We start from the raw sequence: 27,761 nt of genomic DNA on the forward strand, positions 1-27,761 counted from the left end.
ACCTATGTTTACATAGGAAATATAGTAGAAATCTGTGTTTCTTAAAGAAGACACATAATCATAAAATAGTTACAACACACTACATAACCAGGGAACTGAAATCTTGCCTGAGAGATGGATTTCTTATTTATGAAACCAATGTTGTCGACGTCAATTGTCACCACACTCAAACTTGGAATCAACTACAAAGATGCTAAAACTGTCACAAGGGAACAAAAGGATGGCAACCCAGTTCGCCAGGCAGATCCAAAGATTTTCAGGTAAATCTTCACTCTAGTTTTGGAGATAATCTGCTAATTTGTTAGAACCCTGGAACAGTCCATTATTATAAAAATGCCAAGGTTTGCTTGAAAATATTCACTGCAGGTCAAGATAACTGAGTACTTGGATTAATTGGTTTATAAGCCCTATCTTCTGGAACAGACCAGTCTTTCGATTATATACTTCTTAGAAGCTAAAAGCCCATCATCAAGGAAAACATATTAGTGTTTCTCCCTTATAACAGTTGCTACATTGGTAGTGTAGAGAAGAAAAAATCATGAGATCTTGGAGCACAACTGCACTAAGAAAGCTCAGCATGTAAATGCAAAACACTTTAATAAAATCTTAAACAGGATATCTTATGCAAAGCTTTAATTCTTAGCCTTGAGGATATTTCCATGTTATTTTTCTTATTAACGTATGTAGCACCTAACACAGCATGCTTAAGCACAAGAACGCATAAAAACCAAGAAATCTAAAAAAAAAAATATATATGTGTGTGTATATATATATATATAAAATATATATATATATATATATATATACACACACACTAAAGGAGGTACTTATGAAACCAGAAAACGAGTCAAAAGGGAATACTGGTCAGAGAAGAATCATCTAAAAACCAAGAATTAGTAAAAGTATAAAACCACTTAGTCCAGAAACAAAGCTAAATGCAAAGCCTTCTAAGCACTTTTCCAAGGGAAGGTAAGAATACTGTTATCCCTTCTCACTTCCTAAATATAAAGTGATAGATCCCCCAAAGGATTCTTCCTGTTATTGTTAATGGCCAATTCCATTCCCTCCACCACCATTTTCTCATTATCTGTGACAACTCCACTAGTAAGTTTACAAGGCAGAAGAGCTAAAAGAATATCATTTGACTGTCTCACTTGTGGACAAACAATATAAAAGGTTTATGCCAGGTTTACTTTCAACTAAGGTGACAAATCCAGGTAAATAAGGGGTTTTTTTCCCTAAGGAAAAAAAGATTTGTATCTCAGTAAATTTTCAAATTCTATGATCCATCCTGAATGGACTAAACGCTGTCATTGTCATAGGATTTGTTTTTTATTTTATTTTATTTTTTTTATTTTTCAGTGGGTTTTGTCATACATTGATATGAATCAGCCATAGAGTTGCACCAGGATTTGTTAATATCAAATAGAATTTTTGTAAGATAAAGCACTCTAGGAGCTGACTCTTCTGCCTGAAGAGAATAGCTTTACAATTTATTTTCTAAATTATTTACCACCCCATGAATAAAGACTTTAATAAAATTACACATATTACAGGGACTTTAGCCTGCTGGGTTTGTTTTCTTCCTCAAAATTAGAATTTCCCACTATTTCTGAATAATCCAGCATACTTTTATGGGAAGGCAAAGTGGGGGCAGGTTTCAGTTGCTAGAAAATATATTTTTAAAAAGAATGTTTTCAGAAAGACAAACACCCTCTACTTAAAATAAGCTACATTAAACTGACTCCCTGAATGCTTCTCATTAGCTTATGGATAGAATAAACTTCCTCTATAGTTAGTTATTCTTTATTATGCTGTGCTACCTCTGTCTATGTGCTTTAAAAAATTAACCTTTGGCATATTTGTCTTTTGGATTTTTAAGTTGGTTAGAACTTATTCCAACACAGAGAAAATCCATTTGCTTATCAGGATCCAATCCAGCTGAGAATTTCAGTATATTATCTTTAAAAGTTCTTTATTTATGAAAGGTGTTACCTTCTGTAAACATATAGATTACCTGGGATAGGGAAAATAATTACCAATAGCAAGGAACATATCTGAATCTAAATAACTCCCCAAGTTGTTTAAGCATAATTAGTAAAGAAATCAAGTATAGTAACCATATCTCAAAATTAAAGGGCACAATAATGTGGCTTTAAAGAAGAAAGGAAAGCCTCACACTTCCTTTCGGCCAATAAAGACTTCAAATGAACTTCAATTAATAGTTTGCACTTATCACGACAGGATTTTTTAGAAAGGACCTACTTTATTTTATTTTTTTTTTAAAAAAGGACCAACTTTAAATTTAATTACATGGTGGAATAAAAAAGACCCAATAAAGATAAACTGAATTCTTATATAAGTCCACTCTCCAAATTAGTCATTTCCCTCTTATATATAATAGAACTGTCTGACTTTAAATAAACATTTTAATAACGTACACCGTGAAATACCAAAATTTTGTTATAAACCCCCCCACACACTGTAACTTTAAAACAATGCACTTTGCTGATATATAAATCACAGACTCTATAGAGTTTTCTAATGAGATTCTAAACTCTGAGATAAGTCATTCAATTATTTATTAATATCAAGTATTAGTATTATTAATAAGACACACCAATAGTAATAACAAAGACTATAGTACACTTTCCTTCCAGTGTAAATGTATGTTTATGAGCTGGGTATTTAGCTTGGAGAAGAGAGCAAAGTGAGTGTAGGGCAAAACTGAGAAATTCACATATATATATATATATATATACACACATACACACACACACACACACACACATATATATATATATATATATATATAAATTAGTCAAATAGCATGGCATTACCTGATAAAAAGGCCACATGCCTCACTGAAATTATTCAACCATACTCAACATTATACCATGAAACAATGCTGGCTTTTAATGGTCCACTTATAACAGGCCCTAAAGAATAAAGCATCATCCTTTTGAAGGTCCTAAAGCACTCAATCTCTAGAAATATAACTAAAGAATGTTATTATGTAATCAGAAGGCTCTTCCCTGCTTACAAGGAAAGAGCATATAAACATGTCTGCCAGGAACAGAACTAACAACCCAGCAATTTCTGTGATGCCACTTTAACCTCCAGGCCAGGATTTCTGCTGGTTTTCATTTGACCAGGTGGGGACCCTAAAACCTCACTGACTCTTCTGATCTGTGGCAGAGGGCACCCTCAAAGTCTCAGCAAGGGAAAAATTTTGAAAGGAAGGAAGGGAAAGTAAAATGTCCTTAAAACAAACAGAACAAAAATTTTTTTAAAAATCAAGCAAGCGAATGTGTTTGTGATAGCAGCACCCTTCAGCGCAAGTACTCACGCAGAGTCTACCGGCCAGAAGTTGATCAGAGTAACAGGACTGCAAAACAAAAAATGAGGTGGTGAAGAGAGACACAGGCAAACTCAGCCACACACACACACACAAAAAAAAATTACTGAAAGGTCAAAATAAATGAAACCCAATTAAGTATGAACCATGAAAAGCAACGGCCAGACAAAGGTGAAAGGTGAATTAAAAGAAAACCAGTGGTGCGACTGCCATCAGAGTCATGGAAAACAGAAGAGAAGGTTCAAAAGAGGTGAAGACAAGATCATCATTTGCATCTAGAGAATCATAACTACTTACTGTGAAGACATTTCCTGCGACCATTATTTTCTTTCAAGTAGGAAAAAGTGACTAGCTACGACCACACAATCAGATACACAAAGACACACGCCTACTGATTTGTGAGGGGGGAGAATCAAAATGAAATCTTGGAGTCACTCATTTGTAAACAGTCCCGTATTTCTTACAAGCCTTTGTAAGGGAATTAGGAGCCAGAATATGTGGGTTATTTTCCCCTGTGAGATACAGTTTAACTTTTCGAAAGGGTCACTGTTCACGGGACAATTGACACGGCAACTGGTGACTCAGCTCACTTTTCTCTTTACCGCTACAGTAAATCTAAAGAAAGAAATAGGAGAGACTGTTTGCATTTGGGAGTGAAGGAAGGTATTCAGGTGAGAGGAGCTCAAATCTACGTCAGCTAAGAGGCTGCCGTGCTCTGGCCACTACTCACGTTTCCATGTTGTCCCCCTCTAAGACCGTCTGCACTGGCAGGTAGCCCATTCGGGGATGCTTCGCAAAATACCTTTTGGTGCGAAATTTGTTTTTTAGTACCTTGGCAAAATCTCGAACATCTTCTCCCGATGTAGTCTGAAACGGAAATCACGAGGAGATCAGACTTAAGGCGAGGTTTCGAACGGAAAACACCACTTCAGTCTGCCTTGAAGTACTTGTCTTACGATTAAGAGCAGAAGGAGGTGAGAGCAAAGGCTGAAATCACACAAAACGGGCTTGACACCAGACCTGCCCATTACTAATGAGGTTAACGGGGGTGAGTTATTTACCTACCCAAGGCTCCAATCATCTACAAAACTGAAGCAAGAATGCCTCAATAAGTTGTGATGATGAATCAATGAAGTGTCAACTACTAGGCTGCTCGATAAATGGTAACTAATAGACGTCTGAAGGTCAGAGTGTTGACCTTCAGTTTTGCCACACCTTACAGTACTTGTAAAATGGTATCTGTCCATGTTGCTGTCAGATTTTACCTACTAAGTACCATTCGATTCACAGCATGGTACATTCTCCATCATTGAATACCTTTGCAAAAGGAATCAAAGTGAGGAAGACAATGAAATAACTGGGAGGATCGCTCTGAAGATGCAAGAGAGAAAAGCTCTAAAGCAGAAATTCTCAAACTCTGATGTGTTGGAAACCACCTGCAGACCTTGCTAAAATGCCGCTTTTGATTTAGAAAGTCCAGGGTGAGGTTTGAGGTTCTGCATTGCTAATAAGCTCCCAGGTGATGCCAAAGCTGCCGGCCCACAGATGGCACTTTGAATAGCTAGCAGCCAGTGTTGAAGGAATATGAGATATACACCCAGGTCTGTGTCCATCAAGTCCATGCCTTTTCCGTTTCACTAGTGATTTTTCTTTTCTTCCTTTATTAAGTTAATATTTATGGGACTATAGTTGCTTTATAATGCTGTGTTAGCTTCTACTGTACAGCGATGTGAATCAGCTATACGTACACACGTATCACCCCTTTTAGGGATTTTCTTTCCATTGCTCACCAGAGCATTGAGTAGAGTTCCCTGCACTATATAGTAGGTTTTCATTAGTTATCTATTTTATACATCATTTCAATAGTGTATATATGTCAATCCCAATCTCCCAATTCATACCACCACCACCTTCCCCCTTGGTGTCCATATGTGTGTCACCAGCAATTTGTCAAAGTTCTATTGGCCACTTAATGTTTCCCCAAGACAATAACTTAATTATAGAAATATGATCATATAGAAATATAAGAAATAACTTAATTATAGAAACTTGGGCAAACTTTTTAACCTCACAATGTCAAGAGTCCTCAACTGTAAAACGGGGATAAAAATAATACCTCTCTCATACAGAGTAGTTTCAAAGGTAAATGCCTAGCATTTAATGGTGTTAGTATATTGAACAGACAAAAGATGAGCAGGAGTCATTTAAATGGTGGATTACAAATTTCAGGGAACCTACACTACTCCTCCTCCATACTCAATGTGCCGCATAGGCCTAACACCTCTACACACAACAGCTAGGGATGCAGAAACTAAATGTGAAAATGTCTTCTCTACAACCCATGGAAACAAAAAAGAAAACTACTGCTTCACCCAACAGTGTGTGTGGAGTGTCTATGACATTCTGTGTGTGCCAGGCTCAATCCCAGACTCAATCCCAGAGTCTGCAATTTGGAGCTACTTGAGTTGGGCAACATCTGGGGAACTGAGCAATCATAGCATCACAGATCATCTGCAACACTAGAAAACTGAGACTTCTCCCAGGTGAGCTAACTCAAGCTCAGGGACACATTTACTTACCGGCGTGCAATATTCCACCATGGGATAGTGCATTTTATGGCCTTTTGCAACACGGCCAGAGAAAAAGCAGCTTTGGCAGATGTCATAATTAAAGTGCTTTAGACTCCTGTACCTGGTAAAGCACAAAAACAAACATGTATGTATCTCTTCAGATCAAATTCCCAAAGAATACCCTTTAAGAAACCTCCTTCCAAACTGTTTTAATTCCAGAAACAGAATGCCATGTTTATTAATCCCTCAAGGTAAGTGATTAAATTCCTACCTCCAGATTTTTCTGGTGCTTGACCTGCAGTATCAAAACATTTTGGCAGAAACATCCTGTAAACATTTGGAGGGAGGGGAGAAAAACTCAGCTCTTGCTTAAACTCCACTGGGAACTCTTTCAGATTAAGTAGGAAGACACTGGCAAACTTCTAGGTTTTTGAAGACCAAATACTAGAATTGAAAAGAACGCTCAGAAAGGACAGATGCTGGGCATACACACCGAGGAAACCAGATCTGAAAGAGACACGTGCACCCCAATGTTCATCGCAGCACTGTTTATAATTGCCAGGACATGGAAGCAACCTAGATGTCCATCAGCAGACGAATGAATAAGGAAACTGTGGTACATATACACCATGGAATATTACTCAGCCATTAAAAAGAATTCATTTGAATCAGTTCTAATGAGATGGATGAAACTGGAGTCCATTATACAGAGTGAAGTAAGCCAGAAAGATAAAGAACATTACAGCATACTAACGCATATATATGGAATTTTAAAAGATGGTAACGATAACCCTATATGCAAAACAGCAAAAGAGACACAGATATACAGAACAGACTTTGGGTCTCTGTGGGAGAAGGTGAGGGTGGGATGTTCTGAGAGAATAGCATTGAAACAACTATACTATCAAGGGTGAAACAGATCACCAGTCCAGGTTGGATGCATGAGACAAGTGCTCAGGGCTGGTGCGCTGGGAAGACCCAGAGGGATCGGGTAGAGAGGGAGGTGGGAGGGGGGATTGGGATGGGGAACACATGTAAATCCATGGCTGATTCATGTCAATGTATGGCAAAAACCACTACAATATTGTAAGGTAATTAGCCTCCAACTAATAAAAATAAATGGAAAAAAAAAGAAAAAATTATCCTTAGCTATCTGACATACTCTATGTAATGTATATGAATATGTTGAGAAAGGAATGTTTCTGGCCATATCAATAAACCAGATATTTTTTATATCATTAAAAAAAAGAAAGGACAGATGGATGCATCTCAGGCCCATCCCCCACCCATCAAAAGGGCACCAACATTTCCTGAGGGACTTATTTTTAAAAAAATTATATAGATAAAGCAACTTCATAAGACAAAAGAAAATTCAGCAAGAAGTCTCAATTAAAACAAATCTTACTTTAATTACATTTTCTGATTGACAGACATGATTCATTTTCAGAGTTACTTGGAGAACCTCTTTTATCTGTCTGTCTTCGGAAATCCCTCACCACCTTACCCCCACAAGAAAACGGAAACCTCAAGGAAAGACACAATTTGGGTGAGATGAAAGGATTCATAATCTGGAAGTACTACACGCTACACTTCCCCCCATTCTCAGAATACTGTATTCTTGGTTTCATACTCTCTCTGCCTTGTGCTTTTTCAGATAAGACTCTGAGCCAATTCAAATAAACATATTCCTCATGTCACATATGGGAATGTGGGGGGGAGAAGCTACTGTTTTTAGATCCTAGTCATCTTCTGAGAATGGGGAAAAGGAGGAAAGAGAAGTGCTGATTCCTAAAATAATTTACTTTCGTAAGGGCAAAAGAACTGAATGTCAAAATGCTCTCTTAGACCCTCCAAAGCATTCTCCTTTTGCATTTTATAAAATCCACCCTCTGCTTTGTCTACAGATCTTACCAGCGAAGGAAGCTAAGGAAAGAAAGGTAAGAAATGCAATGCAGTCCCCTGGAGCTCCCCCTCCCTGCTGCTCCAAGGCATCACTCTTACCCGCAGAAATCAGGAAGGAAAGAAGGTGTCCTTTGCTAGCACTACCTACTCAATGATGTCTATCCAGGCTTTAGAAACCTCTGAAGGTCTCTGTAAAACCTCTTTGTACACAGCATGAAGTATGGAAGGAGCACAGTGAATAAAAGGCATACAAATGGTACAATGTAATTATTAGAAATGAAGTAATGAGACAAGTCTCAGCATAACCAGTGATGAGTATTTACTTAGGTGGTAAGTGGATCCTGAACAGGCAGAGGATGCTACAGCTACTTTACAGCTTGACAGCTTATTCATCACTATGGCAACCTCAATGTTGATCCAGATGTTTAAATACACCACCATTTCGAATTTGGGTTTGGGATTACTGTTCATGAAGATTCATTCATTTAAAAATACCCTGTCTCCCCAGACAGGTCAACAAGACTGAAGATTTATTTATTTACTTATTTTAAGACTGAAGATTTAAAAGCCAAGTGTTTTCTGGGACATTTTAAGAAAGTCAGAATAATAATAACCTACAATGTTTCCTACTTCTTGCACTTTTAAATTTATAAGGAACATTTTCTTATTTTAGTGGCTTTGTGAATCTTTCATTTACTTGCACACTTTATATTCCCTCAGAAGTTCATTAGGAGACTATGAAAAGAGCATAATTGGATTCACAGATCAAGAAATATGTTCTAGGCTGCTCTAAACAATTCTGGTTACTTTACGGCAAGAAAAGTGGTGTAGAGTGATTAAGAGACTGAGCTACTATGACAAGTCTCCCAAAATAGAATCATTCCTTAGTTTTATAACTGATTCTGGGAGAGTTTCTATAAACAGAAGAGAGCATGGGGGGAAAAAAAAAAAAAGAGATGATCAAAAAGTCTTGGTTCCAGGAAAGAAGAGGTACAGTTAATCTGTGTATACTTGACGGACGAAAATCTTGGTGGAGACAGGGAGTCCGTCCTGATCGATGAAGAATATGGCTCCGCAGAGCTAAAGCGGGAAAGCAGAGAGGGCCACCTGTCTCATGAAGCCGGTCCAACAATATAACCCAGTGCTTAGGGGGGTGACAGGAGGAATCCAGGCTCCAGCCTGGTCACCTCCTCTCCCATCATGGAGAGGAACAGACTAACAGCAACTGGCACAGTGGGTAACAATGCACTAATAGCAACTGGTACAGGGGCAGGGTAACAGATCAAGTCATACAAGGGTGAGAAATGATACGACAAAAATGACATTGGGGTGCTTCTGCCTACCTGAAGCCGATGATCGGACACTCCTTGCAGATGTTACACTTGGCCTGATGCTTGGCAGTCTCTGCGGCAGCCACTCTGTGCAGGACGGGCAGCCACACCATGGACTGGGGTTCTAGTCTCATCCAATCGAGGAAGAGTGCCGCTTCGATCTCAGGCTTATTATTAGCCTGCAGAGACAGGAGGCCGGAGAGTGCAAGGAGAGAAGATAAGAAAGTAAAGGAGGCGTACGTCATTTCCGGTGATGCATCAAATAAAGAGCCAAAGTGGTGCAGGGAGGCCCACTTTTCACAGCCTGATTCTGCAAATGTCCCCCCAACATCCACACGAGCCCTCTGCCACATGGCAGTCTGGGAAACTGCCATGACTCTGTTTGGCTACTAGATGACAAGAAAGCAAAGCAAACAAATGCAAACAGTAGAGTACAATACACACCTGGGAGAGACTATATCTCACTCCAGTTTGGGAAGAGATATATAAAACTTAGCCATAAGTAAAAAGGAAGTACTTACTGACAAAATTTCAAAAGAGAGAGAGAGAGAAAAGAGAAACCTCAAGGAACGATTGATCCCTTTTTTCTTTTTTAATTTCCCCTCCAGTGAATCTGTTTCTCAGTGTTTCTTATATTCGTAATGAAGAGGCGTTACAATTCATCTGGTCCCGAAGCTTCATTTTACAGAAAAGAAAACTGAGATGTAGATGAGAGAAATGGCTTTTCAAAGGCCAGACAGCTCCCTGGCAGCAGGAGTGAGTCTAGCATTGAAACCTCCTGCTCCAGTGAGCTCTTCATGGCGACCTGTTGTTTCTCTGTCTGACTCTAGTTTTCTGTTTTTCAGAGTCTAATAAATCCTGTGCCTCCCAGTGAGTCCAATGATTTTAGAAAATTCAAATTACATTTACCCATCATTTGATTGGAATGTTACTATAGTCATGCATTTAATTACATTTTTTACCCTACAAGACCATGTTTTACATTTTTGCATTGTTAGATCGATCCATATATTAACCACTTTTGGGGGATTTGTTTTCCATTGCTTCCTTCATCTCAGATCTCCCATCTGGGGTCAGTTTTGTTGGCAGTATATCTTTTAGTATTTCCTTTAGTAAGTGTCTGTTGATGGTGAATTTCTCAGCTTTTAGTTTGCCTGAAAGTCTCTTTTATCCATATTCTTGATAGTTATCCTCATTGGGTCATGATTTTTAGACTGAAAGGGGTGTTTTGTTTGTTTTGAATTTGTTTTAGCACACTGAGATACTATTTCACTTTTATTTCACTTTCTCTGCTGCTAACCATTGACAAGTCAGCCATGACGCTATTGGTTCCTTGAAGGTCATCTATCCTTTTCCTGTCTCGTCTTGTACTTCTAGGATTTTATCGATACTTTTTAGGATTTAATAGGCTTCAGGAATCTGTGGGTTAGAGTCTTTAGTCAGCTCTGGAAGCTTCTCAGTCATGATCTAAACAAATACTGCCTCTTCTCCAACCCTTCTCTCTGCTTACGGGAATCCATTGGATCAGTGTTAGACTTTCTCAATCTAATTGCCATTTCTCTGAGCAGGCCTTCCCTAAGAAAGTGCCTTCTCTAGAGATGGTCTTCATTTGCTTTTTCCCAGAACCAAAGGGTGCTACCTATTCTGAGATCAAGTTACACTGATTATATGATGGGATATTTAGGATCATACACACAATAAATATATGAACTACAAACTCATAGTACTTCTCTTGGAATGTGGTTGCTAATAAAGAATGTATTCACACTTTAGGCAGATAAGAATAGGGTCAGTGGGCTTGTAACACTCACCACTTCGGCAGTACTCCAGGAGTAACCCCAAATTATCACCTCAGCAACATTATAATGAACTGCTTAACCTTGAATTCCTAGCTGCAAAGTGGCATAAATTCAAGCTACTGATCAAAAGTTTCTGTTGAGTACTTCGTTCTAGATAGAGTGCTATCACAGAGGTAATGTACTTTGTGAACATTTTCTTAAAAGCTAAAAAAGAATTACAGAACCTGATGATGAAAGGGACCATGGACATGAATTCCTCCTTTTGGAATGGCACTAAAGAGCTGTAAGACTTTTGACAGTCACCATGTCCAAACTTATCCAATGCCAGTGTGTTCTCATAGCTGTCATATAATAACTATCCGTGTGAGGAAGCAAACAGCCTCCATGGACGATCTTGAAGATTTGTGTACAGGTACCCTTGTCACAAGTGCTTCATAACACTGAGCTGAAATCCATCGGCACAGTCAATAGGAGGAGAGGCTCCAGAGTCCAACCACAAGAGTTCAAATCCCACTTTTGCCACTGATTGTGTTACTCTGGGAGAGTAACTTCATCTTTCTGTGTCTCAATTTTCCTCTGCCATGAAGTGGAACTATTTATAGGACTTACCTTGTAGGGCTGCTTTAATATTTCAATGAAAGACACTTGAACACTGGCACATAGCGAGAGCCATGTCAGTGTTTGCTATCATTATGTCATTATTACTATACATCTGACCAGAAACATCGGAGTTCTCAAGCCTTCACAAATCTCTTTCAAAATTTTACCAGAGCTGTCATGTCTGTCCATGGCCCTTCATCCCTATTTCTCTTATTTCTTCCTCATATGACACATAGTTTGCCATTATCCTTTAGAACTCTGTTCTCCAAAAAATGATGTGCTGTGAATGGTACTGCCATCTCTCTGGACAGTGTAATTGGATGACTTTCATTTGTTCTGTACTATAGGCTCCCACAGCGCTTCCACGCCACTAAAATCTCTGGGTCAGTGTTTCCCAGTGTGTCCAGAAGATCAATGACCCAGCAAGATGTTTCATGAAGAGAAGGTCAAATTAATTAAGGAAACATTGTGCATTCTATCTGTCGCTTAATGCATGCTAACATACTAAAAGCTGGGTTGGTTGTCAGTAAGGAAACATTAAACCTTGTTTGACCTCAGAATTTCTCACACTAATTATTCAGTGATCCTGGGACATTTATCATTGTTCTTATGTTATAAGATAGTAAGCACCCCCAAGGTACTAATGCATTGTTGGGTATGATAAAAAATACTGTTTGGCTGTTTCCAGTGATTCCGCTGTTTTGTATATATTCATTTGGGATGTATTTTCTTCCACTTCCATCAAGGACTTTCCTGTTAGTTTTAGCCCATTGCATCAGTTCATCTGTATCTTTAAGGATCCTGACTCTTATAGCTCATGGGTTAGTCATTCTCCCCAACTCTGTAATTTTTACATTTAAATATACATTTTCTGGGGACTCCCCTGCTCGTCCAGTGACTAAGACTCCACATTCCCAATGCAGGGGGCCCAGGTTCGGTCCCTGGTCAGGGAACTAGATCCCACATGCCACAACTGAGAGTTCCCATACCACAACTTTACAGATCCCACACACCACAACTAAGACCCAGCACAGCCAAATAAATAAATAATTAACAGATATTTTAAAATAAATAAATAAAATATGTGTTCTGCCTTCACCCAAAGGTCACTAGTGAAAAAATTTAACAGGCCAAGGTCAAAGGTGGGCCACACCACTACAGACTGCACCTCTGGTCAACACAAGGCCAGAAGCCAGCCCTCTTTGGTTAGTGGACTGTGACTCCCTCTAATTACATTATTATTTAGTCTCTAAGTGTTTCTTCATCTGGTAAGCAAAGATACAAAGAGAGATTGTGTCAAAAGAACTGCAAGTTCCGGTTACAATAAGTCCTATAACAATCTCTTGCTCCACTGGTCCAGAAACTAAATTTATCAAAATAACCATCTGGAGCTAGGACAAAAACTATCACAGAAAGACAGCAAATTGAAAAAAAGCATTACTAATTCATTCTGATGTAAAACATGGGGTTTATTGTTGCCTAATCTGAACCTATGTATATTTCCCTGACTTAAGTTTAAACGATAGTTTCTTTAATGATAGATTCAATGACATGCTACAAAGAAAGAATTCAGGCTTATTACAGAAAGCATAATTTTAACAGAAAGCTTCTGTTCACTGTGGAAGACAGAAAAAAAAATCTGACCATGAGTCAGCAACAAATGTAGGTGCCCAAAATAAAGAGAAAAAAAATTGACCATGTCTGTGATGTATAATGAAAGGCCTAACAAATACAGTGTGACGCAATCACTGCATTATCCTCGAGACTAGAGAACGATGTCTAGTTCTAGTGGCTAAAGCTAAGTTCTGATCCGGAACTTAGAGAAGGCTTGGCAGAAAGGCACAACGATAATTAAAGAGCTTGAAAGACCTATGAGAACAGCTTAAGGGAATGGGGATTATTTAGCCATGAAACACACACACACACACACACACACACACGAGAATATGCAAGAAATAGTGGCTGAAGGGGCGATTTAATAACAGTTTTCAATTATGTGAATGGCTCTTGCACAGGGGCCTATGACCAGCTGTTCGATTTCTCCACCGAGGACAGAACAAGAAGAAACAGGCTTAAGCAGCATGAAGAATTTAGGCTGTAACTCATATGGAAGCATTTTCTGATGCTGAAAGTTGTTAAAGCATTAGTGGAAATTAACAAGGGAAGCTAGAGAATGTTCTCCTCTTTCAAAAGACCACAGATTCTCCTATGCTTAAAGGCGGGAAATTCTCAAGGTTCTTTCTTCCTCCTAAGATGCAAGATCCATCATTTTGGCTCTTTCAAAACTGCTCGCCTGTGCCGACAGCACTGAAGACAAGGTACAGGGATTCACATTCTCATTCTGCTTTGATCTTTCATTTTGACCACCAACAATTCTGTATCCTAGTGGCATATTCCCTTTCCTTTTGTCTGGCGATAAAAAAAGGAAGAATTCAAAACCAGGCCAAGTGTCTACAGGAGAGCTAAAAGCACTAGAAGTAAAACCCAGCTAAAATTACATTGTGATCACTCTAGAAAACAAGAGGTTAGCCTGAAATGTCAGGAAGCTGTTGAGGTCAAAAGACAGGTATGATGACAATGGATTGAGGTCATCCTTGCAGGTGCCATTATCTGCTGACCCACATCCAGGCCTCATAGCTTCTCTCGCTATTGAGGATGACCTTGACCTTGCCCCTAAACACCAGTGTCAACCCATCTAAGCAAAAATTCAGAATGGGCCATTCAGCCCTGGGTTTTGTCTTTGCTTTCGGCACTGTCTCCTCTTTCCACTTTTATGGTGTGCACACACACAGAGCAAGGCTACCGTAGCTCCTTCCAGTGTGACAGCCACCGTGTGCAAGTATCTTGGGTCTCTGTTCCTTCTCTTGGTTCTCTCCTGTCAGCAACTACTCACAGCACAGAGGTGAGGGAAGGAATCCACTGCAATCGCTGCCTCTGCCTTCCAGTGCGTCACATGTTGGCTTTATACAAATGTCATCTTAACAATGTACCTCTAGAGACAGTGAATGACTAGCCAAGGGATGCAATTAGCAATATAATAATTTCAAAGGACATTATGTGGCAGGTTGGGAGTTAGGGGATTTGCCACGGTTTAGAGTATCTTTTTGGTTTCTTTCCTGTTGCACCTTCCAGAAACACTTTGGAACTGAAGGGCTGGGCTTCAAATGACTGCCAGGGTGTCATCCTGAATACTTACTTTCCTCTCAGGCTAACAGTCAAACCAGTCAATTCTAAAGGAAATCAACCCCATATATTCATTGGAAGCGGAAGCTCCAATACTTTTGCCACCTGATGCCAAGAGCCGACTCATGGAAAAGCCCCTGATGCTGGGAAAGACTCAGGGCAAAAGAAGGGGGTGGCAGAGGATGAGATGGTTAGATGGCATCACTGACTCAATGGACATGAGTTTGAGCAAACTCTGGGAGATTGTAGAGGACAGGGAAGCCTGGCATGCTGCAGTCCATGGGGTCACAAAGAGTTGGATGCAACTTAGTGACTGAACAACAACAGGCTAACAGAACCAGTTCCTAGCCACAGAAGAAAGGTGATGAGAGGGTTTCTCAGCAAGCCCTGCTCCCCAACTACCATAAACACACACACCATGTTCTAAAGAGAAGGTAACTGGCATCCCCATTGTCAGGCTTTTGAAAAACCATGTCAGTTGTGAATAAACTGAAAAAAATTCGTATAGAGAAAAGCAAACATTATGGAAGAGATTGTACCCAGTAGTTCTCAGATGATAAAAAGGAACCACCTTTTGTTCTGGAAACAATACTTGTCTAAACCTCCTTTGTTTCTCTCCTAGGTTGTGGGTTATTTAGAGACAGGAACTATGTTTCTATACCTTCCAAGAAGGTTTGGTGAATTGAATGATGGGTGGGAATTAAACTGTGATCACAATAAATAGTGATAAAAGGAAGGGTTATAATATCTGAATGAGGATAGAATTAAAAAAAAAAAAAACCTGTATAGGCATCTTAAAGAGCAAAAAACAATAAGTTTATAAGGGTTGTCTAAGAAATAAAAGACAAAATAAGTTTCTTTTAAATAGTTTTTAAAGTAAATGGCCTCTGTTGGCTTGTCTGCTATATGCAAGAGGCTAATCCATAGTCTATTTCTGGATTTGGAGAATACATCCAGGCCATCCAGTCTCATCCAGGCCAACATGCCAGTAGTGCTAAGATTGAGAAACTATGTCCCGATGTTAACAGCTTATATTGCCATGGTTCATGTGTCAAAACTAAGAAACCAACATGGCTCCACTATGTTTAACTAAATGCTACAGGGCACCTAACAGGCAGGCAGCACTCCTCGGCAACAGAGAAACTGAGAAGCTATGACAGGCCTGTTCAATTACTGCCTGTGAGACAAAGGGTACTCTGGTTAACACTGTGGAGAGACAAATGAGATGCTGCTTCACGCCTATTAGAATGGCTACCATCAAGAACACAGAGATAGGCATTGGTGAGGCTGGAGAAGAGAGAACATTTGTGCACTGTTGGTGGGAATGTAATTTGGCTTAGCCATTATGGAAAACAGTATGCAGGTGCCTCAAAAAATTAAAAATAGAACAACCATGCAATCTAGCAATTGCATTTCTAGGTATATAGCCAAAGGAGATGAAAACAGGATATTGAAGGGATATCTGCTTCAATCTTCTTGGCTATTCACAATAGACGGATAAACAACCTAAGTGTCTGTCAACAGATGAATGGGTAAAAAAAAAAAAAAAGACATGGTGTGCATATATATAGGAGAATATCATTCAGCTGTAAGATGGAAATCCTGCCATTTTTGACAATATAGAAGGGCCCTGAGGGCGTTATGCTACGTGAGATAACTTGGACAGAAAAAGACAAATACTGTACGATATCATTTCTATGTGGAAAATAAAAAAGCTGAACTCCCCAAAACAGAGTAGAATGGTGGTTATGAGAGACTGGGGGTAGGGGAAACAGGGAGATTATCGACTTACAGCTAGTAGATAAGTAAGTTCTAGAGACCTAATACATAGTACAGTGATTATAGCCAACAGTACTGCATTATAAACTTTAGAGTTGCTAAGAGACTAGATCTCAATTGTTCTTACCACAAAAGAGAAGTGGCAATTATGTGACGTGGGAGAGGTGTTAGCTAACACTAGGGTGGTACTCATGTTGCAATATATGTGTCAAATCAACACATTGTACATTAAACTGCCAAATGTTTTATGTCAATTATACTGCAATTAAAATTTCTTTAACATTGTGCATTAGACTTATACCAGGGTATATGTTGATTATACCTCAATTTAAAAATTTTTCATCTAAACATATATATTTACCTATTACTGAGTGAGGGAAGAAAAAGGACTAGTAAATTTCAAGAAGCCCAAACAAGAAGTCACAAGGGAACATGCTAAAATAGTAGACCTTGATTTGAAATCAGGGTGCTTTTCAAATAGAAACTCCACATAATGCATCTCATGGCAAGTAACAAAAATCTATTTATTCATGGCAAATAATTAACTCAAGCAAGGTTAAAGCAGTCAGCTAGTACAAGTGTGTGTGTGTGCTTTCATTTATTCAGTAGAGTTCCTGTCCATTTAAAAAAATAACTAAATATATAAATATTACACGCATTCATATGCATGAATAGAATTTCCAAACATTCTTATTGAAAGAATAAGGTAAATTTATAGAAAATACTGGGGACAAACCAGAGATATTTCAAAAAGGTTAATCTCTCCTCCCAGGCCATTTTCATCTGTTTTCTCTAGTAAAATGTTCCCTTTCAAATAGCCATTTCAAAAAGCCATTTCAATATCGCTGCTGTCGTTAATAGGTTATAGCATTAATAGCTGACAACCCAACTTTTCTGGCCCTGATTGCAAAAAGCCCTAGTGTTAGAAAAGATTTGCTGAATTTAAATTGATCACAACTGTTCTGTGAATTATAGTCTGTACACAAAGATTTAGAACTACAAGGAGAACAGCTAGCTGGGGTCACACGGCGTAGGACGGGCAGTTCCTGACTGTTCCCTGAGCTGTTATTACGATTTCTTTAACAACCTCTAAATCTACCAAGGGCATCAGTGGAATATTTTACATAAGAGAGAAGTCTGCACTAGCAACGAACATAAAAGGAGGAACAAGAACAAGTTGTAAAGAATATTAATGATGCGTCTTCCAAACGATCCCAATTTTTATGAAAATCAAACGAATGCTAAAAAAAAATTGTGTTATAAAACTATATGAAACCTGCATGTAACAAATAAAACAGAAGGAAGGTGAGGTGGCATTTTGATCTTCTTAGACGTAAGATCCTTGTGTTTTACATTTGCGTTGCTGAGGAAACTGAAGTGTAGGGCCACCAGGGATCGTTTATATGAGGCGTCACATGATGTTTTGTCACTTCTTGTTCTTAGTCTAGGCTACTTCTATTCAGAGAACAGTTGCTCTCATGTGAAAGGCCACACTACAAATATAAGACTGTTTTCTGTATTTTGCATCTCTGTTACAAGAACTGTTATCCAGAAGATCAGGTAAGACTTAGCTGATAATGACCAAGCTTTGAAATATACACCGTAACCCATATCCCTTCCTGCTTTTTCCATTTACAACATTTAGCATATAATCAAAGCAACCTGGGGATAAGTAACTCTTGAGGTAACCTGTTTTGCTTGATGTTACAGATGAAAAAAGGCTCAAAGAGGTTAAGGACACAGCTCAAGATTATCTATTATTTTCAGACTAAAATATGTATGCATAAAGGAGTCTTTACATGGGTGGAAAGAGTGATATCTGAAGGGAACATGAAAGCTGATTTCCAAAATTTTTTGAAACTTCAACTCGTCCGAGAGTGTGAGAGGCTCTGATATCTAAATACGGACAACATGAGACAATGCCCGCGTACCAGATTGTGAAATGAATTTTGTGCCAGTCTACTGAGAGCTACATGAAGGTACAAGTGAATACTCAAAAGGCACTGAGATAAATGCATGCTCCGATCTCTTCTGATCATTTCCTTTCCCTCCTTCTTTTTGGCATTATGTATCTTTCCTCCTGAATATTCATTGGAAGGACTGATGCCGAAGCTGAAGTTCCAATGCTTTGGCCACCTGATGCAAAGAGCTGACTCATTAGAAAAGACCCTGATACTGGGAAAGATTGAGGGCAGGAGGGGAAGGGGACAACATACGACGAGATGGTTGGACGGCATCACCAACTCAATGGACATGAGCCATCCAGGAGATGGTGAAGGACAGGGAAGCCTGGCATGCTGCAGTCCATGGGGTGGCAAAGAGTTGGACATGACTGAGCGACTGAACAACGACGACAATCTTTCCCTCTGGCGTTTCCCAGGTGGCTCAGTGTTAAAGAACTCGCCTGCCAATGCAGGAGACTCAGGTTCGATCCCTGGGTAGAGAAGATCCCCTGGAGAGGAAAATGGCAACCCACACCAGCATTCTTTCCTGGAAAATCCTATGGACAGAGTAGCCTGGTGGGCTACAGTCCATGGGATCACAAAGAGTCAGACACAACTTACTGACTGAACAACAACAATCCTTCCTTCCACTGTTAGATGTTATGACATATATGAGCTGCATGGACTGACAGGTACAGGTTAAAGTCAACTGAGGTAGTGAAAAGGAAAAAAAGAAACAGAAAAGCCTATGGGTTTCTCAATCCTTATTAGCACATAAGTCATGTTATATGATTTGGTCCCATGAAAGAATTGGCTGATGTGGAAATGTATTTATCAGACATATGCTTAGCTTATACAGCTATGGGGGGAAAAGATGGTCAATTCTATGCATTTGTGTTTTCAGCAACATCATGGCAAATATGGTACCCAAAGGCAACTCAGTTAGGAGAAGTGCCATTCTTTGTACATGCCCAACTACCATGGATGTCCTTAGTGACACTCAGAAAATTAGAGGGGGAAAGTGCAGCTCCTCTTGACAGAAGAAAACCAGCTAACGCATGCAGAGAGCAGGGAAGACTTAGGAAACTGCTACTGGGCAACCACCAAGGTAATCACTGAATTAGGAAAGGATCATCAACAGAGGCTCACACCATACAGTGAAAGGCTATTGAGGAATAGAATGCTCAGAAGTGCTCAAAATATCACAAAAATAGCTTTCTAATTACATGGAGAAAAGGATACTTTTTCAACAGTAATAGCTGACTGATAGCACCATACCATCCATTCTTAGCACTATCAATAAGAACCAACCTGAATCTCAACTAAAGAAACAAGCAGAAGACTCCAGAATATGGGACTTTCTCCAAGAAAGCTGCCTGCACTCTTCAAAAATGTCAGTGTCATGAATGAAGAAACAAAGAATGCTGGACGACTGTTCAGATGACATGAAAGGACACAGACATGACCAGCCAATGACAGACAAAGACCTTGACTGCATCCTGGAGGAAAAGAACCAGAAATAAGAGACATTCTGAAGGCATGGGGACATTTCAATGTGGACTGTATGCTAGATGGTCTTGCAGAATCAGTGTTAAATTTGTGTGTAGTGACAATATTGCACTTTTGCAGGAGAAAGTCTTTTTATAAAAAAGATGTATGGTGAAGTGCTCAGGGGTTAATATTTTGTGGTATGATGGCCTTTTACCTTTATTTATTTTTTTTTTAAAGTTTTTTATTTTTCAGTGGGTTTTGTCATACATTGACATGAATCAGCTATAGAGTTACACATATTCCCCATCCCGGTCCCCCCTCCTACCTCCCTCTCTACCCGATCCCTCTGAGTCTTTTACCTTTAAATGGTAAAGGGGAAAGATGTGTTTGTGTGTGAACATTCAAAGAGATACATACTTGGGAAAAGTGAAATGTAAATGGGACAAAAATGCTAACCAGGGTGGAGAGATGTATAGGACATATGGGTGTGGATCATACTATCCTTCCAACTCTTCTTTGTTTTTGAAATTTTTTCAAAATAAAACACCGGCACTCCTTCCTGGGGGTAACGGGGCAGGCAAGGAAGTCAAGAGTGTAAGAAACTGATGACTGTGAAAGGGGAGAGGGAAATGCATTAATATCAATGGTATAAAATGTAAAAAGCTCAATGGTATAAAATGTGAGGACTAGTTTCCTCACAAAACACAAACCAAATGCCACACCGACTTCCTCCCTGTTCTTGTAGCTTCATTGTTCTAACACGTCCCCCACCCACACACACAAACTTGGCAGACATGTGCTTTGCCCAGATACCCAACTGACTTTTCAGCCATAAAATGAGTTAAAGAAGTCCCATATTTATAGAAATGTTTCTTGTTGGAAATCAGAATTAAGAGGTCAACAGTTGTGTTCATGAAACAAGAAGAAGTAAGAGGCTTCCCGTAACTGCTGTCGTCGGTAGAAATCAAGTGTTTTCTTTAAAGTTCTGAAGATAATGAGCAGGTTGGAGGCCGGCAGTCATTGCTCTAAATATTCATCAGGGCTGTGAATCACCCCTTAAAGAGAAAATAACCCCAAACACTAACACACGGTGATTATCCACTCTTCATTTACATGTTCAAGGGCAACTGTCCTGACCTAAGGCTCCCCGCTCCACCTGACTAATAAACCAATTAATACCATGGCTCCCGGGAACAGAAGCACAAGTTTTAAATCTATGCAAATCTGTAAGTATACACAACATTATTAATTTATGCTAGAGAGTTCTTATTTAAGAGAAAACTTTCACAGGTTCATGGTAGAGCACTCATATCTGCCCAGAGTTATCATGGTATACCTTTCTCAAGTCTGTATCAGGACACATTATGCTCAAGAACAAGACCTAACAGTAATTCTTTCACAGCTGCCTCCTACAATTATTTAAAATACAGGTCAGGAAAAGGTATAAGTACAGGAACAGAACACAAGAGGAGTAGTTTCCACAGACTGGGAACAGGCGGGATGACCACAAAACAAGAGGACATTTTAGGGATGATGGAAATGTTCTGTCTTAATTAGAGTTATGGTGACAAAACTACACACATTTGTCTAAACTCGGATAACAATTATTTTGTATTTTTTAATGTAGCTAAAAAAGGAAATCAGAAAAAAAAATTTCCCTATTTTATCAAATGTCAACCCCTCCTCCAAAACCCAAAGAAAAATACAAAACAAAACAAAACAAAAACCCACCTTTAGTTGTTAATGCACCCAGACATACTAAGGACCCTAGATAAAAGATAAGGGTATCCCAAGAAGATTTTTGCACTTCGATTCATCTTACATAATCTATGTAAAAAGAAACATTTAAATAAATCCATTTTACAAGCCAGTGACAAAGATGGGAAAGAAGAAAATGGTAACTGTTGAATTCATGTCTTCCTGTTTATATGAGATTTGGGGGTACCTATCAATGTGAATTAGAATTAATGGTGAACTAATCAGAGGGAGTCCAGAATACTGAATACTCTTCCAAATGCAGGCATGGCTCTCAAAAAAAAAAAAAAAAAAAAGGTTTTTTTCATTAGAACTTCTGCTTCAGCTTTTGTAGGAAAGGAGGGAGGAAGGGATACAGGGAAGGAGGGCAGAGGATGGAAAAAATTGATTCTAACAAAGGCTACTCCTTTAGAAGGGTGAAAAGAAGAAACAGAATGACAAGTGCTTTTCCTTAGCAAGAGGTATATAAATGAAACAGGTTTCAATTCCATTACAAACCTATCTTTAAAAACTGGTGGAAAAAATACCCATCACTCCACATGGAGAAATTTAAGCACATAAACCACGACATATTAAATGGATAATTATGAAGGTAAACTCACCAAAGCTTATAGTCAAAACAGAAAAAAATAATAGCAATAAAAACCAATAGTTGACTTAAGATAATGCTAATAATACCCTGATAAAAGATTTCCTAAAAGTTTGCAGGAATTCTAAGTGTCCATCAGCAGGCCCAGTAGAAACTTGGTGATGCTACCTCTGCTTATACATACTGCTTATATATACCAAGTCCTAGAAACTTATACCATACCTATCCATCCAAATGGGTGTAAAAGGAATGTTGATGGGACCAAAGGGTCCATATTTTGATTACTCAACAAACAGCCCAAAGAAACCTAAGCAAAGTGGAATTTCAGGAGTTATTTTAAGGATGGAAAATATAAGATGTGATCAACTGGCAAGAAGAAGGCTGTCAAACTAGTTAACAAGTGTCTTGGCATGGTATTTTAACACCATTTCAAGATTCTCTAGAATCTAATCTACAGATGCTTAGTTGTGGGCAAAAGGAATTGTTCATCATGGTGGGCTATTCTCATGTTAAAAGACACTTTGTGTGTGCTAAGTTGCCTCAGGTTGTCTTTGAGTTTGTGACCCTATGAACTGTAGCTCACCAGGTGCCTCTGTCCATTGGATTCACAGGCAAGAATACTGGAGTGGGTTGCCATGACCTCCTCCAGGGGATCTTCCCAACCCAGAGATTGAACCTGTGTCTCTTACGTCTCTCGCATTGACAGGCAGGTTCTTTACTACTAGTGCCATCTGGGAAGCCCAAAATACACTTTAGATAATCATAACTAAGGCTCAGTTAAGTACCCACTGCTTCCCTGGTGGCTCAGAATAAAGAATCTGCCTGCAATGCAGGAGACCAGGGTTCGATCCCTGGGTCAGGAAGATACCCTGGAGAAGGAAATGGCAACTCACTCAGTATTCTTGCCTGGGAAGTCCCATGGACAGAGGAGCCTGGCAGGCTATGGTCCATGAAGTCACAAAGAGTCGGACATGACTGAGCGAATAACATGTGCCCACCACGCTAAGTGCCCCACCTGTATTAGCTCATTTAACCCTCCAAAGTGCTCCAGGTACTTAGGGGCCAGGAAGCTCAAGAAATGTGTCCAAGGTTGCACGCCCAGCGAATAGCAGAGCTGGTATTTGAATATGGGCAGTCAACTTCAGGACCTACATGCCTAACCACTCTGTCACTCACTACTCCAGATGTCCTGCAATGATTTGCTATTTACATACACATACACACTTGTTCTCAACAATTGAGGCTGTAATTTATTCCCATTTCTGTGTTACAGCAACTGTGCTGAGATGATATTCATTTTTGTCATATGAATATAAAAATCCAGAGGACAGATGAAAAAGCAACTTATTCATTTTGAATGCATAAATACAACGGGAGGCAGAAAACAGATGTAAAATAAACAGATTTTGACATGCAAGCTCTTGCAGGTGAAGCATACTGAATACAAACTTGATGCACTCAATTCTATCTAAACAATGAAGTCCTTAAAATGTTTACAGAAGAAGATGCTACAAAGACTATCAGGGGAGGGGGAGGTGAGTACCTCTCAGGGTACTGCCAAGTACCAATTTACAGATACATGACTCTCTGGAGTCACTTAAAAGTGTGAAGTTCTTCCCAGCTAAGAGGAAACATTATTTGATTTCATCTGGAGGTAGAACTTAGATACCTGTAATTTGGATTAGAGCATTTTCAATAAAGATCATAGAGTGTGTGTGTGTGTGTGTGTGTGTGTGTGTGTGTGTGTGTGTGTGTGTGTGTGTGTGTGTGTGTGTGTGTATACACATGTGTTGGGGCAGGGGTAGGAGTATTCATTTATCCACATATCCTATTATAACCTAAAATTCATAAAAGACTATTTATAAACACTTCCTTACTTCAGTCTAGTATTTGAATTGGTTACAGCCATTTATTTCTACTCAGATGGTTTAGCAGAAGGAAATACTAGCTTGGAACACAGGGAACTTGGACCTGATGTCTCATTCTGACATAAATAAAATTGCAGAATGAAGAATATATTCACTCTGCTTTTCTAGGTTTCAGTTTTCTCATTTGAAAAAGGAGGTATGTGGACAATGTCTTACGATCCTTAAGGTGCTCTGTGTGAATCACTGCCAGGAGTAGATCTGGCCTTACTGTGGTCGCAGGATCAATCTATTGTGTCAACAGGGATAGTTTCATGGAATATGAGAGCCAATCAACCCGATGATGCACTAATTGAAGCTGTATTTCCAAAACAAACTAGTTTCAAATCTTCAAGTCTACTACTGCCCAAATGAGTTGTTTTCCCAGTACACATGTTGACTGTCATATCCTTGGAAGGTAGAAACAGATCTGTTTCCCCATTTAATATCACCGAAGATACTACTGTCAAACCCATACATTGATAGTGAATTTTCTCTTTTAAAATCCATAGGCATAAAAAAAAATAATAAAAAATAAAATAAAATCCATAGGCATGACTTCATTTCTGGGCTTCATGGATAATACCTTGATGGACCTACACTGATTTTAAAATAGGCAAAGCATTTTATTTGGACTTGGGGATTTATTTTCGTCTTTCTTTTAAAAAGTTTTTGTGTTTTTTTTTCCAGTTTTTTTTTTTATGGTGGTAAGATACACATAACATAACATGTACTATTTTAACCACTCTAATTGAACAGTTCAATGGTATTAAGTATATAGGAAACCTATAAAAAGATCACCCAGCGGGTGCCACATGTGCAAACACCACTCTCCTCCTGTGTCTGCCAGGCCCTTCTCTTGAGCCAGAAGCTGACATTTACCAACTTGAAAAGAAGGAAGTTTTCGAGTCGGTGACAAGAAGACAAAGGACATAAAAAGAGTGTAGACTGAAGTCAACTTCTTCTGTGAGGCAAGGAACGTATTTGTAAGAGAAACAAGTACTTTTATTGCCATTCGCTTCCTGAGGCTGGTACACTGAGCAGCCTTTGAGCGCCGGCTGGCTCAAGCCACCAGCCCGGCCCCATTCCCAAGGTCTTAAATGCTTCAAACAAAGGGCAGAGGGCATTGTTCACTCTTGCTATCTTTCTCTACAGCAAACATTGAATTTTCATGCAAGCCACACAGCTTCCAAAAGGCAAGGTGACGCCAGAGCTCCTGGCTGAGGAAAAGGCTGACGGGGAGAGGACGCCAATTCTGAAGGAAGAATTCACAATGGATCTGTTCAAGCAGACTGCCAGTGGCTAGCAAGGCGAGAGGGCCCCCAAATCTGAGTCATCTAAACCTTGCCTAGCTCTGTACCTACAGAACGTGCCCAATATTCTTCCAGCAACATCTGGTTAGCCAATACTCAACGTCTTAAGATGAGACATCCTCTACTCCCCAACGCTCCTATGTTCCCTGTTTTGTTACGGCATCTTGTATTTTAGCATCTTGTATTTAGCATCTTGTTATTTAGCATATTTAGAAAATATGCCTGTTATTTTACCTTGGGAAGCTGGAGAGCCTTAATATCAAAAAGAGTGTATGGGGCTTCCCCGGTGGCTCATTGGTAAAGAATCGGCCTGCCAATGCAGGAGACACAGGTTTGATCCCTGGTCTGGGAAGATCCCATATGCTGTGGGGCAACTAAGCCCATGTGCCACAACTATTGAACCCGTGCTCTAGAGCCTGGGAGCTGCAACTACTGAGGCCCATGTGCCTAGAACCCGCGCCGTGCAACAAGAGAAGCCACTGCGACAAGTCACTGCAATGAGAAGCCCCCACTCGCCACAACTAGAAAACAGCCTATGCAGCAGTGAAGACCCAGCACAGCCAAATATAAATGAGAGAAATAGAAACATTTTTTAAAAGAGCGTATTTGGGGATGAGGAGGAAAATGGCCCAGCAGGGAGGAGAGGGAAGTGCTCGCTGGACTAGGAATCAGACTCTCCCACCAGCTGAAGAAATGCAATGCAGGGGCCACTGATAAAGTGTTCACCTACTGAAACAACAATAAAAACAACCCTGAACCCAAGCCTGCCAATTCTATTCTCCTCAAAGGGTTGCGGAAGATTTAAATGAGAGAACTGTGCAAACAAAGGTAAAAAATACTATCATCAGTAGCAGTCATAACAATATTATGTACACAAGCGTGGTCAGTACAAATGTAGTAGTGAGAAGCTGTTACTTGGTAGTGAAAGCAAACCATGGGCAGCTATGGAGACAGATCAGGAAAGGTCTGAGAGTGAAGCAGAGAAATCAGGAGCTACTCCTTGAACCAGGGAAAGAAGTGGGAGATTTCTAAGGATGGTGTCACACAGTGATTGTGCATGCTTAGTCATTTAGTCGTGTCCAACCCTTTGCGATCCTATGGACTGTAGCTCGCCAGGCTCCTCTGTGCATGGGGATTCTCCAGGAAAGAATACTTGCTATTTTCCTGGAGTGGGTTACTATTCCCTTCTCCAAGGGATCTTCCCAATCCAGGGATTGAAACTTGGTGTCCTGCATTGCAGGCAAATATTTTTACTGTCTGAGCTGCCAGGGTTCTAATGCTGAGAATAGAGTGTAGCTGTTACAAGGATGTGGTGAAACTAGAGGCAGCAGGTGAGTAAATAAAGCAGGTATCCCACAGCAGAATGCAACTGGCTGACAGGGACAGACCTGCCTCCTGATGAGAGGATGGCCCAATGGAAAGCAGAGTTTCTGCTCAGGAGCCCCTGGTCCTGACCCCCAAGTTCAAGACAGTCAAAGGCTAGAGCTTACTTCTTCACACCATGGAAGAGAAATGGTAATTCTATGACCTGATACTGCTAACTACTGCTACAATGGCAATCATATTACAATATAGAAATGTATCAAATCAACATGTGCCACACCTTCAATTTACATGTTATATGTCAGATTAAAAAAAAATAGACAGCAAGAACCAGAGTCCAGGGGAGGTGGCAATGTCAGTCCTGCAAGGTAACGGGACAATGGTTGCAGCAGCCCTGAGGCCAGTCCACCTGACTTCAAGGCAGGAACCATCACTGAATACAGATGGTTGTCAGCAGGTGTGTGCTCTGACCCTTGCACTCAACCCCAGTCACATGACACACACAACTGTACACATATATGTGTATATTAACACTCTGTATGTGTGTGTTTCACAGTAAGACTGTAAAAATCACTGAAACTTGACTGAAGAGAAAACAATACTGAGGGAGGAAAAGTAGGTCACTGCAAGTTGTTTTGCAATAGGATTTGGAAAAAAAATGAATCTGGATTATTTGTGGTCATTCATACTCATTGTATGGGAGTTACTTGTGTCTATGTTCTGCAGGAGAAATGCTAATACAGCAACACATTAGAAAAAACCCAGAGAAAGTGATAGTCTACTCATGTTTTGGGAGATTTGAGTATGAGGTGAAAAAAAATGCATGTATTTCTCCACATCTGTTTTACTTTTATAGTTAATTTGCCATAATTTGGGCAAAACAATCCAAACAGCATATGTAAGCAGCCTTTGTATATGTGC

General features: G+C 39.6%; 1 protein-coding gene across 4 annotated transcripts in view; it reads right to left on the reverse strand.

Annotated features, from left to right (window-relative positions):
- The window catches only part of DMD (dystrophin), a 2,163,935-nt gene that overhangs the window by 65,110 nt on the left and 2,071,064 nt on the right, over positions 1-27,761 (reverse strand). For 3 of the 4 annotated variants that reach the window (XM_065915496.1, XM_065915495.1, XM_065915497.1), the window contains 4 exons: positions 9,174-9,340; positions 5,938-6,049; positions 4,089-4,225; positions 3,350-3,388 (listed from right to left, as the gene is read on the reverse strand). In XM_065915496.1, coding sequence (XP_065771568.1) covers positions 3,350-3,388; positions 4,089-4,225; positions 5,938-6,049; positions 9,174-9,340 — 455 coding nt within the window. The remainder of the gene's footprint in view (positions 1-3,349; positions 3,389-4,088; positions 4,226-5,937; positions 6,050-9,173; positions 9,341-27,761) is intronic. The other variant, XM_065915498.1, reaches the window with a different exon arrangement.

The sequence above is a fragment of the Muntiacus reevesi genome, chromosome X (assembly GCF_963930625.1).
Source record: "Muntiacus reevesi chromosome X, mMunRee1.1, whole genome shotgun sequence".
Classification (NCBI taxonomy): Eukaryota; Metazoa; Chordata; class Mammalia; order Artiodactyla; family Cervidae; genus Muntiacus; species Muntiacus reevesi.